The 20,180-nt window shown below is 30.9% G+C and overlaps 1 protein-coding gene across 5 annotated transcripts in view; it reads right to left on the bottom strand.

The window, feature by feature from the left end:
* Positions 1-20,180, bottom strand: part of LOC129961870 (tyrosine-protein phosphatase 69D-like) — a 666,258-nt gene that overhangs the window by 94,589 nt on the left and 551,489 nt on the right. For all 5 annotated transcript variants that reach the window (XM_056075481.1, XM_056075482.1, XM_056075483.1 and 2 more), the window contains one exon: positions 17,666-17,766. In XM_056075481.1, the coding sequence (XP_055931456.1) occupies positions 17,666-17,766 (101 nt within the window). The remainder of the gene's footprint in view (positions 1-17,665; positions 17,767-20,180) is intronic.

The raw sequence follows: 20,180 nt of genomic DNA, 5'->3' as shown, positions 1-20,180 counted from the left end.
GGATGGACATCGTAATTTTTAACAGCGGTCAAATGACTAGGACGAAAATTGAGCTGGCACCCCTTCTCCAAACTTCCACACAACATCAGTGGGAGGACGTTTGGCCCCGACGGATTTAACGTGCACTAGAGCCACTTACACGACGGATCTTCAGTGGAATCTGGTATCGAACCTGAAGCCCTCCGGTTCCGAAGTAGAGGTTTTACCACCAGGTCACAACGGTCCAAAGGAAAATTAAAAGGAAATTGTATTGTTTCACAACGAAACATCTTTTCTTTGATATTCTCGAGGAACTTTATTTGCAGTCTTTTTGCTGATTCCAACAACAATCTGTCATAGTATGAGGAGTATTCCCTTTGCCTCGTTAGGTTTGATCAATGTTTTAATGATCTGATGAAATCATTCAACTTGGTTTTTTACCAGTATAGTCAAGAGTTTCAAGGAAAGGTTCAAATGGCTGTAAATTTAATGAAATCTTGTGTTCACATAACCACCAAAATCTCTGAAGGTGTTAAATAGGTTGTTTCTGGCTCTTTACAAAATATACGTACATTTCAACCTTGTAGTTATTCTAAAATTTCTTGACAATAAAGATAAAGGAGATCAACAACTTTTGCTCTGTTTCATTCTTGAGATTCATGAATTAAGGATCAATTATGAGATGATAACCATCGAAAATTCCAGTTTCAAGCCTTTTATAATTTTTTTTGTTTTGTCTATACAAAGTAAAATGTATTGTATCTTGATGAGTTTTCTTCGACCACTCTTATTACCTCATTAATTCTAGTTTCATATTAAGCAGAGGCAAGATAATTCTGTCGCACCTTGTTAAAATTTCACGAACGACGATTTTATCTCCAGTATCCATGTTTTGTCTCGTATCTTACTCTTTTCTTATCAAGTGGCTTAACTCCTGCCTTCAGAACAAAAAGAAAGTTAATCATTTTTAAGTCCCCTCAAATTACAGGTAGTGTTCTTGAAATTTTATCTTTCCCACGACAAAACTATGAAAACACTCTTTCCTTCACCTAGCGATATCTTGTTTCAGAGTAGTTACAAATCTTTTTTTTCCACAAGATGCATCTATTAGACGATTAATATGTTTGTTAAAAGTGTAAAATAATTTATAACTCAGATATATCGAAAATCAAAAAGTTGAGTAGTAAAAAAAAAAAAAAACCGTATAGTTTACCGTAAAGTATATTAGAAACTAGCACACCAAATATTACCAACTGAGTAAAAAAAATTTTTAGGTACCATATAATTTTTCCTTTGACGAGAGTAACCTACAAATAATTTTCTAAACTGTATTTATGCTGATTATTTCGATTTTTTGATTAAATGAAAATTATTTTATGTTTTAATTGCGGTGAATTGTTAGTACAAGACTGCTAATATTTTTAATTCTTTCATTTATCCCTATTGAAAATTTTAAATAATGTCGAAAGATAGCAAGAAAGAATTTTATTTTATTTCTGCAGATTGAGTGGGAACAAGAAAATTTAAAATAGAAGTTACATCTGACATTCGGGAATAGAAAACGAGAAATTAAAAAAAAGTATTATAGATTTATGAATACAGTGAGTAAAAAAAATTATTTACTGCTTGTGCTGAAATCAAAATAAAAAGCAACATGAAACTGAAGAAGAAAACCCTCTTCATTTATAAACAAAATATCAAAAATAAATTAAATTATTAGTATAAAAATTTACTTCATCGCATCACTGCCTAATCTAGATTAAAACGTAAAATAAAGGCTAGGATATAATTCTGTTAAATAAAACTAAGCAAAGCATCAAATTACTTCTTAAGTAGAAATATGCCTTGATCTTGAAAAACAAAAAAGTAAGGACAGAATAAAAGAATTCGAAAAATTCGAAGGATTCTGAAGGTTAATACTTAAGAATGTATCAGTGACGACGATGAAGAGCTAACACAAGAATTAAATACATCTATGTGGAGATAACAATAGAACTGAATACGACTATGAAGAACTATCACAAGAACTAGATACGACTATGTAGAGCTCATACAAGAACAAGATACGATTTTATAGAACTTATCCATAAGAATAAAGACAATGTATTATTCAAAAAGAGCGCTTACAGTACATTTTCAAAGCAAAGTTCGTGAATTTATTTTAATTTCGGAGACTATACGGAATACGGAAAAATAATTAAATATTAATTCGTATAGTAACATCTAGAGCAAAAAAGACATATTGTGCCCATGAGTACTAAGAATACAACGCTCTCTTGCTTGCTCATGATGTCTTGCACTGTTACTATTATTAGATAATATTTTGGACAATTCGCTATAGCTCCAAAGCGGAGTCTTTGCTTCTAGCAAGACGGCGCCCGTAACATCATTAATCTTTAAAGGTCCAATGTTAACTCCTATTAAATAGTCGAGCAACAAATAATTGGTTATGATAATAGTATAAAGTATTCTACACTAAGTGCGTCAAGCTCATTGTTCGTATGGTGTCCGCATTGAGTAGTTTTATGACCTAGCAAATATAATAGTAAGCAACAAAACTCTTAGTAAAATGAGTTGAAGTAATTAACAGTACAAAACTTAAATTTTTAAAATTTTGAATTATACACATTTATTAAGAATTGGTCACTTTTGGCAACTAGTTGGTCTTCTGGAATAAAAGTTGCTAACAATTTTAATTAAATATTTTGCGTAAATATGCATTAATGGCTCCCTCTGCAAAATATTTAAAACAATTTTTGATAGACTTATAATTTGTATAATTTTAAACGCCTTCCACCATTCTGTTTATTGTGTTAAGCATTTACCTAAAATCTTAATGTATCCAAATTGACGCAGAAAAATGTTTAAAAATAGATGAATTTTAAAGATTTACCATTGTTTAATTTTGAAGTAAACTTTTAATAGCAAGTTCTAAAAAATGTCAGAACTTTTATTAAAAGCGTGCCTTACATTGAAACCTATTCAGTATGAAAAAATAAGAAGAATATTCATATCTTGATCATCAATAATACAAGCCACAGGAAGTAGTCTCTTCAAAATTTTCTCGCATACTATCTATTAAATGCGTTATTATTTTAAAAATCGCAAATATTGGAAAGGGTGCAAATTCTTTGTATGTCATTGTCAAACAATAGTTACGAAATATTGACTTTTAGTGCGAATTTAATATTATTACTAAATTTATCGTATGATCCTTGGCGATAAATTCTTGACATTTAGCAATAGGTACAAAAATAGAATGTCTTCAAAGCATTGTTTCCAACCGATTGAAATTAAAATTTGATTCATAATTTACAAAACAATATACCGAATTTATGTACATAATTTACTGCGTTTTTGAGTTGTCACGTTTGCGTGCTTGTGAAAATACAAACCCACAGAAAGTCAACTCTTTGACGGATTTTTAGATTTGATAGGTGATTACTCTTTAGAGCGTTAAATCAGCGAAGCAAATTTTTCCCTATACTTCTCTTTATTTTATAGTTCCTTTTAAACTTACATTCGGATAGCCGAACAGAGGGAATTCTTTAGAATGTGTTTCGCTCAAGATTTGAAAGAGATCTATCTTCAAAGTGGGTCGTTTGAGTATATACTAAATCTCATCCGAATGGCTCAAAGTATATTTGAACTATCGTGTTCACAGACAGATATAATACCAAAAATGTGTTTTTCGAATTCGGAAAAACTTAAATCGTGAAGACTCTGCAGAATCTCAAATTCGCATTATGGGGGGATTACAATATTTTCTCTATACTTCGTATATAAGAAAGTAAAAAAAAAAAAAAAGCCGGGTTGAAATGTTAGTAGTAACAATGAAAACGGTTTAATTTTCACTTCAAGCAATGAACTATATTACTACAAAATATGCTTACAATATCTTTTAAAAGTTGGTTAAAAATAGAAAATTATAGGGCAAAAAACTGGCATCCTAAAAGTTAATTCTTAATTTTAAGATAGGGCAAACGTTATTTTTTTTGTTGAAATATAATAGAAAATTACTGCGAAAAAAACAACAATAATTAGCTCAATTTTTAATTAAAATTTCAAAAAAAAAAAATCCAAGATGTATATTCTTTATCTCGAAAATATAAATGCACCAAGTTTGGTAGCTCTAGAGAAAACAGTCTGATCTGTAGAGCTCCAACTCACTCGCACGCACCCACGCACATTTGTCTTTATTATTAGTAGAGATGAAACCTAACCATTCATATTCGATACATTCATCAGTTATAAGTTTTTTAATTGGGTAACGTGTTATTTAGCAGCATTCCTTATGCCACCAATAACATTAATAGCTTCAAGGAATTATTCTCATTAGCTTCAAGTAAGGGGACAAAAGATATATCCGTCCAGCAATTTTTATTAGTCGTAACATCATCCCTTTATTGTCAGTTTGAACTAAGATTTGAAATTGACCAGTCCATTTTGTTTTTTAGACCCTTATTTTCAGCATGCCTTTCTCGAAACCATCTGATAGTGAAACTGAACGAAAAGCTTCTGACGAACGTCATATTTCTAAATAAATGAGAGAATTTTGCTGTGAAATAATGGTAAAATAAGATAATTGGCTTGATATATGATGATATTACTATGTCAAAGTTATGTAACATAAAACATCATTATGACCTGCATTAATTAAAATATAAAATGATTATAAATGAATATCCCAACTTTGGAGGTTTGCTAAAAAAAACGAAACAAAGTATAGCCTTGTTGTTCAAGGAAAATCAAAAATAACAATTGGAAGTTTAAATTCAACATAACTATATGTGTTCAATTTAAACCTCTTCAGAAATGCGAAAGGATATCGAAGCGGTACGATGAAACATTCCATATTTTTTTCTGTGTCCATGGTGTGAAGTTTTGAAAGGATGCAGACATGCATGTATGATAACATCTTATTTTTTTTATTGGGCGACATCAAACAGCAGGTGTTTGTTTCACCGCTATCAACTGAAGTTGACGGACTTAAGACATGTATATATGTAGGCTTTCAAAATGTCACATCAAAGATGCTGAAAAAGTAGGGGGATGAGCTTTTGTATCGCTTTGATATCGATCGCATTTTCGAAGGGACTTGCAATGAACACTTATACCTGGGTTGAATTTAAACCTTCATCTGTTATTTGTAATTTCCAACGAACAATAAGGTTGAACTTTGTTTTGTTTTCTTTTAATAACCCTGCAAAGTTGAGACATTCATTTTCCCTACATAACAGAGACAAAGGATGAATGAGATTAAAAGAAGCTGAAAGATTTCTAGTTAGAAATAGAAAAACAATAATTAATGTATCAGCTGAAGTATCGCAAGAAAGCAAAGCAGCAATGCATTCAATCTACGTCTTGTTGATAGCCAAACACCGGAAACCTTTTGTCGAAGGGATTTCATGAAGGAATGTATAGAGTTTGAGAAATGGCTTGCTCTGAAAGTATGAAAGCTTTAAATCTCTTTTCTCTTTGTCTCGAAAACACTGTTGCGGAAAGAGTCACTGATTTAGCTAGTAAATTTAATCATTAGATTAAAGCGAAATAATCTGGTTTTGGAGCTTATTCGATTATTTCTGACTAGAGCATGGACATGGGGATGTATATCAGGTAGTTGCATTTGTTTTATGTATCATTTAACTGCCATCAGTTTTTTTGTCATATGTATCAGTTATCAGCCATCAGTTTATGTATCAGTTAGCTGCCATCCATTTTTTAATAGGGATTTCTATGATTTTCAGAAATTAGTGGATCTACTATTTTGGTACATTGATTTGGTTTCTTGGTACACTGATTGTCTTGTTCCAAGATTATTATACAATTCTGGGTTGCCGGTTTTTAATAACCAATAAGCAAGATGCTGATTTGTTTCCTGACTCAGTATGGCTGTAATATTTATATTTCATAGTTGATCTAACAAAATACTCATCCGATTTTAATTTAAAATTGCAAGAAAAAGATAAGATCATTATGAAGATGTGTGAGCATGTTAAAGCATTCAAATTCAAGCTAAATCTCTGTGAAAAGACATTTGAATAAATGAAGCTTTGATACTCTTGCAATGTATAACACGAGAAAACTAAGTAATTTGCTTCATATCAAACATTTAAAAAAATTAAATTTTACAATCGAATTTGATACAATGTTTGAAAATTTTAAATCTTAGGAAGAAAAGTTTTCATCAAGGTACTTGGCAATACGCAGCATCTAACGATACGCAATTGAATATAAACGAGATCTAATGCTATCTAGATTTTAAAATTAAATTCAACGAAGTTTCAATATTGGACTTTTACAAATAATTGCTATTCAGGTATGAAAATAGCGAAAGTTAACATATGGAATTATTTCCACTTTTGAAATTACTTACGATGCGAGCAATTATTTTCATTTACAAAAAGAAAATATTTTCCTCTTTGATTCTCTGTTATTGATTTTCATCTGAATAAATTTTGAAGATAGTTATTGTGAATAAAACATGCTCTGAAGTAGGGAATATAGTAGCAAAAAAAGAGACGCCAAATGCTGAGAACGAAACATCAAGTTTATTTTGTACCGTATACGAAGAATAAACAAAATATTGTAATCGCCTGTTCGAATCTCGAGTTCGAATATTTTATTTGAACTCGAGATTGTGACGAATCCTAACGGTTCAAACTTCCCTGAACCCGAAACACACTTTTTTGAATTATGTCTGTCTGTCTGTGAACATGATTACCCAAAAACGTTTTCAGCTAAATGGATGAAATTTAGTATATGTTCTTCAGATAAAATTTGTAGAAACCCTTCAAATTCTGATGGAAATTAATAGGAAGGTAGTTTGTCAGTTCGGTCTCTCGAATACAAGTAAACTCGAAAACTAGATTACAAGACAAATAAAATTTGAACAGAGGTTTAGGATCCAAAATGTAGATCCGCATCATACATTGAACAAAATATATCTAAGAGTTGACTACCACAATTAAGGAGTTGGGAAATGAGTTTACAATGCATCCTGCATATCATTAATATTAATGATTACCTAAGCCCATATTAATGATTACTGTGAGAACAGATTTTGTTTTTGAAAATTTATAGAGAAAGATAAATATTCTAGAAAATATTAATCAATTGGCAAGTGTCTCATTCTTGGTTTAAGTTAAAACGACAGTTTTTTCAGAGAAACTTCCCTAATCCGATGACATATAATGTCACTTTATTTTGTAGTAATTATTTCGAAAATATCATTGAAATCCAAGACAAGATGATTACGTTAAAGCACACAAATAAAACCCATGCTATTTCCTCCCATCATTTAATGCCTTAGTAGCTTTCCACTCCAATATCGCCCATCCACGTGAAACAGCAATACAAATCTAAGTTCTACTTTGTTAAACGTAAGGCTATAAACCAGTTTATTCAATCTGCAGTTAATTCCGATGCATTACAAAACGAGGAAATTTATGAATAGAAATGTAATAAAAGAAGTTTAATTATTAAGAAATTGCCGATTTGTTTTGATGCGATGATTTTGTGATTCAAATTGTTTTTTTGAAAATATTTAGCCATTTGTTTATCCTAATCAATAGAAAATAGAGGTGATTATTCCAAAATTCATAATTTCATAACACATTTTTTAGAGATTCGTTGTGCATCATGTGAATCAGAGAATTAGACTAATTATTTTAGACAATTTATTGCAAAATTGAAGTGATTATTCTATAATTCGATATTCTATAAAGTATTTTTCTCATAGGATCGGTTTCTATCTATGATGTGGGTTATTGTAGAAAGGTAGATTCAGTTTTTAACAAATTGCGAAAGATATATATTGGTTCAGTTAAATAGGAAATGGAAGTGATTATACTACAATCCATAACTCTACAAAATATTTTAATTAAAATTGGTATAATATATATGTAATGATATTTTAAAACTTTATTTGATCCTAACTAATTTCCTAAATTTTTGGCATAGTTCGGCCCATGTAAAAGTCATTCTAAAATATTCTCTTATTTCCTGATCTCATTCCACTTTTAATTGAACTGAAACTGTGTAAAAATTACTGCGCAATCAGTTCTACGTATCAAGTGAAAATGATCCCTCCGTTGCCCTAGTCAACGGTCAACACGTGTATTCAATCGCCACGTGGCCGGAAATCCCATGTCATATAAGACAAGTGACCGCTCCTTTCCCTTCTTTACTTCTGCTTTTGTGCCTTGCTGTAGCGGACGTGCCTTGTCCGCGTCTCTGCTTGTAAATAAATTGCTTTCCCGGAATAGATATTAAAATTAATTTAAGAATGTAAATTGCCTCTTCAGTGTCTTCGAACCTGCATTCTGCTTCAACCAAAATAAGCTGACATTATATTATATATATAATTGAAGATCTTTTCAGTACTATTTTAGTATAGAACGGAAGTGATTATTTTATAATTTGTAATTCCACAATGTAAAGAGGGATATTTTTTCCTGAACAGTTTGCACCTATGTCTTTTAAAATGCTCACATGTACTTTGCTTTTATTGGTAATGAGTAGGTAACTTATTTGAATCACGATTTCGTAATGGTTTGATTTCAAGGGTAGAATCCAATGCATAATATACGTATGAAAGACGAAAATAAATTCCAGAATCTTACTTGATGAGCTTTATTAGTAACTTGTTTCTGTAGTCTCTCATTTAGACGAAAAAAAAAAAAAACAACCCATGGTATTTTTGTTACTCTTAATAAAATCTAAACTTATTTTGTGTTAACATATTTAAAAATATTTTATCATGGTAATCTCTTTTTTTTTAGTACTTTTAAATATTAAAAGTTAATGCATTATGTAGATGAGAAAATAGGGACAATTAAAAGCTTAATAATATTTGAAAGCAATGCAAATTGATTTATCTCTTTTATTTTGAGAAATCTGTTTTATCCCTCAAGGTTTACAATATATAAATTTCATTCATCAACATATTTCAATATACCGGATCAATTTATGGTAAATAATAAATTTAAAATTAATCTCAATGGAAAATAATAAATCAGTATAGTGGTTTTGCTGCATTTGGTTCTATTATTTACATGACATCGTTCATTACGAATCTTTTTAGATATTTATTCAAAATTGCTTTTTAGGTTTCTAAAAATTTTTCTGATCATCATCATCTTTTCGAGAAGCAACAAAATGAATGGTTCAATTGTTTTAGATATAGTTTATTTTCTTTTAGCTGGTTTTTTTACGCGGTTTTATTTATTTTTCTAATTGGCTGGTAATGCAAAGGCAGATTAATCATTTTTATTAATAACTGGAAAATCAGAAGAAATGATGCTATTTATCAGTGCCGTTTATATTCATTCATAAAAATATTGTAAAATTATGAATGACGAAAACAAATAAATTGTCATAGAAAATAACTAGTTCCATTTTTTTTTACTGTTCTAAAAGATTTACTTATTATTTTTTACTTATTAAATTTCCTTTTCTGATTAAATGCTCATGGTGTAAAAGAATCTTTCAAATTTCAAATCAACCTTAATTTATAAGAAAAGAGAAACAAATTAAAAAAAATATTATACTGCAATTGAATAAATACATAACACTAGAAAAGAGCCGTATTCAAAATAAAGCCATTTATATAATTAATCACACCATCGAATGTTGGAGCGTTAAAATAAAAGCAACATTTTTACGCCTAATTACTCTCAACGTTCTGGTTTTAACGGCTTTGGCGACTAGAATTTGAAGATCTTTGGTGTTCCCCGCTCCACTAGTTTTTATCCCTCCCTCCAAACATCAGCACATTCGTTCTGTTGTTATCGACTCTTGATGATGATTGCCGCCTTAATTGTTAAACGAAAACTATCTTTGAGATTTGAGCGCCATCTGGTAGCTGTAAATACTGAAAGTAAATTCATTTCATGCAGCACTGCGGGTAATTTTATCAAAGGATCTTGGTCGTTATTGGAGTGTTGTCAGATGTTGAATTATTTTTTTGTCATCAACACAAAATACAAATATTAAAGGGCTATTGAAGTTTGTGAAGTATTTTTTAGAAGTTGTGATTTGAGTTTGAAACTAATTAGAAAGTTAATTGGAATTTTCCCCTTAAGTAGAAGGGCTCTTGTAAGGTGTAACAGATTTTGTGGCAGTTCTTTTAACATGTGCAATTTGTTATCTATTGTAACCTAATAAAATAGATATATGATATATATAATATTTGTAATTGTAAGGCATTATTTAATTTAGTCAGTCAAAAGATCTCACATTAGTGAAATATTTAACTTAAGGAAGGTGTATGATACCTCTGGGTTTATGCCAAACATTGAGACGATGGAAGCGAAGATAGTCTTCTTCCTTTTCGGGTCACACGGAAATCTGTTGTCGCTTTCGACAGTACATACAATTATATATTATTATCTTCTCTTGTTAGCAATAAAATTGGCACTTGTACATGAGGCGGTACAATGAAATGAGGGAGAGAATCTATCTTCAGGAAAATTAGAAAATATACATTTCAATTCCGCAAGAGAATGGAACTCTAATAGTTTAGGAGTACAAAGTCTATTCCAGAATGTAGAGAGACAAAATAAAATCTACCAATTTAATCTGTTCATTAAACTGAACCACCCTCAAGACAAATCTTCAAATGGTGACTTGATATAAATCATCAATTTATAAACAATGGCTAGCCGAGTGGAAGAATGTGCGTCTTATCAGAGTTATTCTTCTTCTGGCAAAATCAACCAACATATTAAACAAAGTGTAGAATATTAATCAGTCAAAACAGTAGAATAAGAAGAAATACAAGGAAAAATTGATAATTATACAAACAAATATCGAAACTATGGTAGTTACAGATCTATCACATTAATAATTCATTCATGTTTGGAAAAGCATAAATTTACTAATAGTCTAAATAATATTATTCATGAAGCATATTTTATAAGGTTCACGGAAAGCTTTTTAATGAGTTCCTGATCAACTAAATGAACTGATGATGCAATTGATACCATTTTAAGAGATTGATTCAGAATGATATTAAATGCCAGATACGAAAGAGATCTCGTATTACACAGTTATAGATAAAATCTCACATATTTACTTGTCTGACCAGTATGACGAAGAAAAAAACGCTGGATAGTGATTGGTGAAAAAAAAAGAATCATTTCAGAAGGAATTGGCGTCTCTTTCTTTTTGTACTATAGTCATCGTATATCAATTACTCTTCAGAATCGAACGACGCCCAGGACTGACAGTCAGACAATCTGATTAGTACATGGATGACAGTCTGTCCTAAGTCATGTCCTAGTCACACGCCCAAAAAAAGAGAAAGCAATCAAGATATCACCCTCCCTTCCTCTAGAAAAGGATATGGCATACCCAGATAAAGCTACTTTTCTACAAATAAAAACTTTTCAAAAACTGGTCTGGCCAAAGTCTAGGTGTTAGGTCCATAAGATGTTATTTTTTTGCTTTTTAAAGCTTAAAGAAAAGAAATACTATAACCTACCTTTTTACTCTGTAAAAACGTTTTAAATCTATTTGATCAGGTATATATTTTATTAAAGGCGATAATACTGAATTAAAAAATATTCATAAGCATGAAAAACTGACTATAGTTATATTGAAATTAATATGAAATCCTACAAAAGCGGTAATATCTAATCAGAATAAAACAGAAAGAAGACGAATATTTTCAAATTTACGTAAGTAAAATAAAAAATTGCATAATGAGGTCCATAAGATAAACGTTTATGCTAACTCTTAGCCCCTTTTTAAAAAAATGGGTTAAATTTAGGGGAAAATAAAAAATTGTGAATTAAGTAATGCAGTTTACGAGTTATAAGCGAATCTAATAATCATCACATGGTTATTTTATATATGGTGCCCCAAAAATTCGTAAATAGTTTAAAAATTCATAAAATCAAATGAAATTGGTAAATTTGAATATATTTTAAGACGAAATTGTTTCTACAAAGGTGGAATATTTTTAGAAAAGATAAAGTATTGTCTGCAATAGATTCTAAAACCCTTCGCGCTTTTGCGCATGCGTTAGGATAAGTTTTAGTTGACAAAAGAAAGGAGGAGATGTTTATGTTTATCAATAAACTAAATTCCGGAAATGCGCACATCCTTCCGCGTCTCACCCCTTAGTGAGATAGAATCGTCGAAAAGTGGTCTCTCAGTATACTGAAATGAACAGTTGTTTAAATTTTGGTGATAGAAGTTAAAATATGCAAACAAATCATGTTATTTCATGGAATATTACATTTATTTGCATGCAGACATATGTTTATAAACATGTCACAGCATTTAATTTATTGTTCAATGCATCTGTCATCTGCATAAATGACAGTTGTCTAGCGAATGACAAGATCATTAAATGAAGAAAATCAGGATAGATTCAAGAGATTTTGTGGTTAGTCGCACCGTTTTACTGCACTAAAGAAGATGGACTATACATATACGCTGGATATGATGCAAAAAAACCCAGTAGGCATTAAAGGTTCGATGAGTCATCTTTAGTTTATTAGTTCTGTGAGGGTCGACGAATCAGTCTTCAGAAAAATTTCTTCTCAAGAACTCACTTTAGAAATATCTTCTCACTATAGTTGCTATATGTCGAAGTACCACTTCTTACATTAATGTCAATGTTTCAAGGATATCATGTTCCAACTGATATACCATACCATAATTATTGGAACATGATATCCTGCTAACTGCTCGATTAATGGTACATGCTATTTGCAAATATTACGGTAGAATGTCATACCATAATTATTGGAACATGATATCCTGCTAACTGCTCGATTAATGGTACATGCTATTTGCAAATATTACGGTAGAATGTCATACCATAATTATTGGAACATGATATCCTGCTAACTGCTCGATTAATGGTACATGCTATTTGCAAATATTACGGTAGAATGTCATACCATAATTATTGGAACATGATATCCTGCTAACTGCTCGATTAATGGTACATGCTATTTGCAAATATTACGGTAGAATGTCATACCATAATTATTGGAACATGATATCCTGCTAACTGCTCGATTAATGGTACATGCTATTTGCAAATATTACGGTAGAATGTCATACCATAATTATTGGAACATGATATCCTGCTAACTGCTCTATTAATGGTACATGCTATTTGCAAATATTACGGTAGAATGTCATACCATAATTATTGGAACATGATATCCTGCTAACTGCTCTATTAATGGTACATGCTATTTGCAAATATTACGGTAGAATGTCATACCATAATTATTGGAACATGATATCCTGCTAACTGCTCGATTAATGGTACATGCTATTTGCAAATATTACGGTAGAATGTCATACCATAATTATTGGAACATGATATCCTGCTAACTGCTCTATTAATGGTACATGCTATTTGCAAATATTACGGTAGAATGTCATACCATAATTATTGGAACATGATATCCTGCTAACTGCTCTATTAATGGTACATGCTATTTGCAAATATTACGGTAGAATGTCATACCATAATTATTGGAACATGATATCCTGCTAACTGCTCGATTAATGGTACATGCTATTTGCAAATATTACGGTAGAATGTCATACCATAATTATTGGAACATGATATCCTGCTAACTGCTCTATTAATGGTACATGCTATTTGCAAATATTACGGTAGAATGTCATACCATAATTATTGGAACATGATATCCTGCTAACTGCTCGATTAATGGTACATGCTATTTGCAAATATTACGGTAGAATGTCATACCATAATTATTGGAACATGATATCCTGCTAACTGCTCGATTAATGGTACATGCTATTTGCAAATATTACGGTAGAATGTCATACCATAATTATTGGAACATGATATCCTGCTAACAGCTCGATTAATGGTACATGCTATTTGCAAATATTACGGTAGAATGTCATACCATAATTATTGGAACATGATATCCTGCTAACTGCTCGATTAATGGTACATGCTATTTGCAAATATTACGGTAGAATGTCATACCATAATTATTGGAACATGATATCCTGCTAACTGCTCTATTAATGGTACATGCTATTTGCAAATATTACGGTAGAATGTCATACCATAATTATTGGAACATGATATCCTGCTAACTGCTCTATTAATGGTACATGCTATTTGCAAATATTACGGTAGAATGTCATACCATAATTATTGGAACATGATATCCTGCTAACTGCTCGATTAATGGTACATGCTATTTGCAAATATTACGGTAGAATGTCATACCATAATTATTGGAACATGATATCCTGCTAACTGCTCTATTAATGGTACATGCTATTTGCAAATATTACGGTAGAATGTCATACCATAATTATTGGAACATGATATCCTGCTAACTGCTCGATTAATGGTACATGCTATTTGCAAATATTACGGTAGAATGTCATACCATAATTATTGGAACATGATATCCTGCTAACTGCTCGATTAATGGTACATGCTATTTGCAAATATTACGGTAGAATGTCATACCATAATTATTGGAACATGATATCCTGCTAACTGCTCTATTAATGGTACATGCTATTTGCAAATATTACGGTAGAATGTCATACCATAATTATTGGAACATGATATCCTGCTAACTGCTCGATTAATGGTACATGCTATTTGCAAATATTACGGTAGAATGTCATACCATAATTATTGGAACATGATATCCTGCTAACTGCTCGATTAATGGTACATGCTATTTGCAAATATTACGGTAGAATGTCATACCATAATTATTGGAACATGATATCCTGCTAACTGCTCTATTAATGGTACATGCTATTTGCAAATATTACGGTAGAATGTCATACCATAATTATTGGAACATGATATCCTGCTAACTGCTCGATTAATGGTACATGCTATTTGCAAATATTACGGTAGAATGTCATACCATAATTATTGGAACATGATATCCTGCTAACTGCTCTATTAATGGTACATGCTATTTGCAAATATTACGGTAGAATGTCATACCATAATTATTGGAACATGATATCCTGCTAACTGCTCGATTAATGGTACATGCTATTTGCAAATATTACGGTAGAATGTCATACCATAATTATTGGAACATGATATCCTGCTAACTGCTCGATTAATGGTACATGCTATTTGCAAATATTACGGTAGAATGTCATACCATAATTATTGGAACTTGATATCCTGCTAACTGCTCGATTAATGGTACATGCTATTTGCAAATATTACGGTAGAATGTCATACCATAATTATTGGAACATGATATCCTGCTAACTGCTCGATTAATGGTACATGCTATTTGCAAATATTACGGTAGAATGTCATACCATAATTATTGGAACATGATATCCTGCTAACTGCTCTATTAATGGTACATGCTATTTGCAAATATTACGGTAGAATGTCATACCATAATTATTGGAACATGATATCCTGCTAACTGCTCGATTAATGGTACATGCTATTTGCAAATATTACGGTAGAATGTCATACCATAATTATTGGAACATGATATCCTGCTAACTGCTCGATTAATGGTACATGCTATTTGCAAATATTACGGTAGAATGTCATACCATAATTATTGGAACATGATATCCTGCTTACTGCTCGATAAATGGTACATGCTATTTGCAAATATTACGGTAGAATGTCATACCATAATTATTGGAACATGATATCCTGCTAACTGCTCTATTAATGGTACATGCTATTTGCAAATATTATGGTAGAATGTCATACCATAATTATTGGAACATGATATCCTGCTAACTGCTCGATGAATGGTACATGCTATTTGCAAATATTACGGTAGAATGTCATACCATAATTATTGGAACGTGATATCCTGCTAACTGCTCGATTAATGGTACATGCTATTTGCAAATATTACGGTAGAATGTCATACCATAATTATTGGAACATGATATCCTGCTAACTGCTCGATTAATGGTACATGCTATTTACAAATATTACGGTAGAATGTCATACCATAATTATTGGAACATGATATCCTGCTAACTGCTCGATTAATGGTACATGCTATTTGCAAATATTACGGTAGAATATCATACCATAATTATTGGAACATGATATCCTGCTAACTGCTCGATTAATGGTACATGCTATTTGCAAATATTACGGTAGAATGTCATACCATAATTATTGGAACATGATATCCTTGAAACATTGACATTAATGTAAGAACTAATAAACTAAAGATGACTCATCGAACTTTTAATGCCTACTGGGTTTTTTTGCATCATATCCATCTCTTTAGTGCAGTAAATCCATCTTCTTTAGTGCAGTAAAACGATACAACTAACCACAAAATCTCTTGAATCTATCCTGATTTTCATTTTAGCGGTTGATAACCCGATTTAGCGGTTCAGCATTCTTCTGCTCAAGGCATTTCAAAGGAAAAAGGGCCACAAGGATGGGTGTGGTAAAGCCACTCCAATCCATAATAGAGATTCTTCAGTGCAGGAATGTGGATTCAATTTTGCCTCTATTATTTGGATGCTCCAATTGGTGAAAATTGATTCTCATTTACCCACAAGATATTGAGCAATCATAATGAGACCTCATCGATCTGACAAATTCCATTTTGTAGAATTCCCCTTTTATCTGAATAAAAACTCGTGCTTTGATTGCAATTGTACGAATGCAACTTGAATCCTTCACTTCATCGTGTAGAAATTTAGCTACACGTTTTTATTTTCATTTAAGGGTTCACATGACTGTTTCATAAGGCAACAATGAGTATTTCGAAATCCTTTAAATTATTTTTTTTAATAAACATTTGTAGAAAGGACTTGTATGTGGTAATATAACTTGAATGCAAATTTGAACCGATAACAAGATGGCTCATTATATGAATAGTTTTATCATTAAAAAAACTATCAAAATATTTTTTTTGCAATATAAAAAATATATTGCTAAGAGGGGGCTTTCAATTTTACTGCTGAGTTGCTATAACATGACTTGCTTCACTGAAATATTATTTCATTCATAAATTTTAACATTTAAAAAAATTCACTAAAAATAATTTAAACATAAAACATTTTTTAAAAATAATTTTTCTAAATTATATTCATCTATTCAAAACACACATATTTAAAAAAAATAAAAAGTTCCGCATTTTAGGGTTAATGAATTTTAAAAGACATGGAGTTTATTATAATTTTGTTATAATAATGCAACGATTTAAAACAACACTAGGGCTATTTTGAGATGACCTCGTCATTTTGATCCGCGGTCAGATGACGAGGACGACACTTGAGCTGGCACCCCTTCTCCAAACTTCCACACCACACAAGCGGGATGACTTTTGCCCTGATGGATTTAACGTGCACCAAACCCTCTTATATGACGGTTCTTCGGTCTTTATCTCGAACCTGAAACCCCCCGCTTCCGAAGCCGAGCACCACAATTAAGACTTTATGTGAGAACAGAAAAAAAGGGAACAATATTGCATTTTAATAAGCGTCCGATTTATATATCCCTTACATTCAGTGCCCTCTATTGTTAAAAAATTGAATTTATATATATATATATATTCTCACGAACCACATTAAAATATATCAGTTTTTACCAATTTTATATATTTTTAAGTACAAATTTGCTTAAATCATATCTATAGAAAAGCAAAAAAGTAAATAAAATTTGAGTTTATATATATAAGATTGTTACCTCTTGTTAAATGTGAACTCCGATGAACAGTCCTTCTGAGCAGTGCTGTCAATCCCAAGTGTTCTCCGTCGTCTCCATCGTAAGGACAACTGTTCCTGCGCCTAGAAAAAGAATTGTAAAAATAAATTTAATAAAATTAATTTTTTTAAAAGTACATTTTTTATTAGTGTGTTAAAAAGTAAGCGTTGTTGTTTTAATTATCTTTCACTGATAAAACTTTTAATTATAATCACTACTAATATATTTTAAAATTCTGGAGGAAATTTTTTTCTATTAATCTAGAAGCTGGCACCACCACACAGGAAACAAAATTTAGTTAAATTAATCTATTGCATGTCAGTTATGTTCTAAAAATATTAAAGCAGTATATTATCATGAAAAACAAGAAAATGCAGGAAATTTCAAAACTGTAACACATTAAAAAGTATTACAAAATTATTAAAAAATTTTTTATAAGCAGGAAACGAGTCAAATTAAATGCATGTGTATAAAAACAAGTATTCGTAAGACATCAAGAACCAAGAGAATAAATAATTAGTTTAGAATTTTTAAATATTATCAAATCAGGAGAAATGTAGCTGAGTTGATGCATTTTGTAAATTGCAATTTTTAATGTTTAATTTGTTTAGATAATTTGAACAACAAAATTAATCCTTAAACAACTTTAAAAAAAATTTTCATCGATTGTTTGAATTTTAAAACATTATTCATATAAAGTAAATAATTTATGTATATTAACAATTTCTTGGTTCCTTTTTTTGGGTAAATTTTTTTAAAAATTACATATAAAAAAATTAAAATCTTTTATATGCATATAAATATAAAATGTCCTAGGATTTTTTCACATTTTTTTTTCCTCCATGCAATTTTTTAATGCTTATTTTTATTTCTGCGCCATAATTTACATCGCTGGAATTCTAATTTTATCATCAAATACAGAATCATTTGATTTTCTTCTAAATTTTATAAGAAGTTAACACAATTAGAGATTACGGTACAAATATATGAGAAGCTGCGTATAAATTAATAACTTATAATAATAAATAATCTATTAACACAAAAACATTCATTACTTAAAAAAGATTTAAATTTTGAAATTAAAGCTTTGGAAACATCTAGCGGCTTTTAAAATATAGCTACTTAATAGTTTTGTTTTGTAATTTGAAATTTTGAGGACTTGCCCAAAGGAAATGATATAACAATGATCTGTGAAATTGCTTTTTCGGATAATCTAAATCAATTTTCAATCTAAATTAAAATAAAAAATTAATATTAATAACTATATTTAATAACATATACACTAATTTATTTTGTTACGGCTGGATATCTTTTGAAAATTTTACTTTATTACTTTTTTATTGATTAGGTGGCAACCGTTCGTTATGGACAATAACCTTCTAAATAACATCAGGAAATCCCAAGAATAAAGTAAAACTTTCTAAACATCAATATTAGTCTCTGAGGTAATTGATGCCGATTCATTTAAATGATTCAATGAACTTTTTCGCTCCAGAATAATGTAGGTTATTCAGATTTCATCTCTTTTTATCATACATTTCAATCAGCGAGAATACTCAAACTTTCGCGCATACTTCCTAATAAATTTGATAACTTCTAACCCCAGCATAAAATTCTAGATTTTGGATAAGGCCACGAATACTTTATATGACATTGATGAACGATAGTTAGGAAATATAGGAATCCTTGGCGTGGATCTAATATTTTTAATGAATCTGTCATGAGAATCTGTATTTTGGATCTATTTTTGTCGACCGATTGACATTAAAATTTGACACAAATCTATAGCTATAGTCACGGGATAACATCAGGAATTTTATGATTTAATCGTTTGCAATCGGATGGTGCCTCTCACTCGCCATTCAAGAATATGTATCATTTTGACATTTTATTTATTTTCTATTTTGACTGTTAAGTCACCCATCTGACTCTCCGACCCGCCACGAAGGCACACGGATTTAAACCATAAAACTGAATGACCGGACCGCCGCAACAGCAACACTGGTACGAACTGTGGTTGAGTCCTAAGGGCCATCACCGGCCACGGTACAACCCTCCCCGAAGGAAACATGTCCCGTCATCGATGGAAGGAGTCAGATCCCCCACCTATTTGTGTACTCTCCAGGGTGGCGAGGTTCAACCACCATGCCGGAAGCATCTCATCCTCATTTCGAGGTACCCGCCCCGGGATTTTATTCTGATTGTTAAAAACGCCTACTGATTAGTAGAAAGATGTCGATTCATTTTTCAAAGAAATTCGATTTAAAACAATTGTTTATATTTATTTTTCAGTGCAATAAACAAATCTTTGCATCGTTCTAATTATGCATCAAATTACTTTTCCGAGTGGAAAAGGTTAAATCATTGTGTTTGCATGCATGCAAAAGCATATGATTAAAGATGGTCAACTATTTGATAAATATGGTTCAAAATTTGCTAAGAATTTATATTTTAAATCTTAATCTATATGCCAAATTTTATTTACATAGCTCTTTGA

The sequence above is a fragment of the Argiope bruennichi genome, chromosome 2 (genome assembly GCF_947563725.1).
Source record: "Argiope bruennichi chromosome 2, qqArgBrue1.1, whole genome shotgun sequence".
NCBI lineage: Eukaryota > Metazoa > Arthropoda > Arachnida > Araneae > Araneidae > Argiope > Argiope bruennichi.
This window is presented reverse-complemented; position numbering and strand designations above follow the sequence as displayed.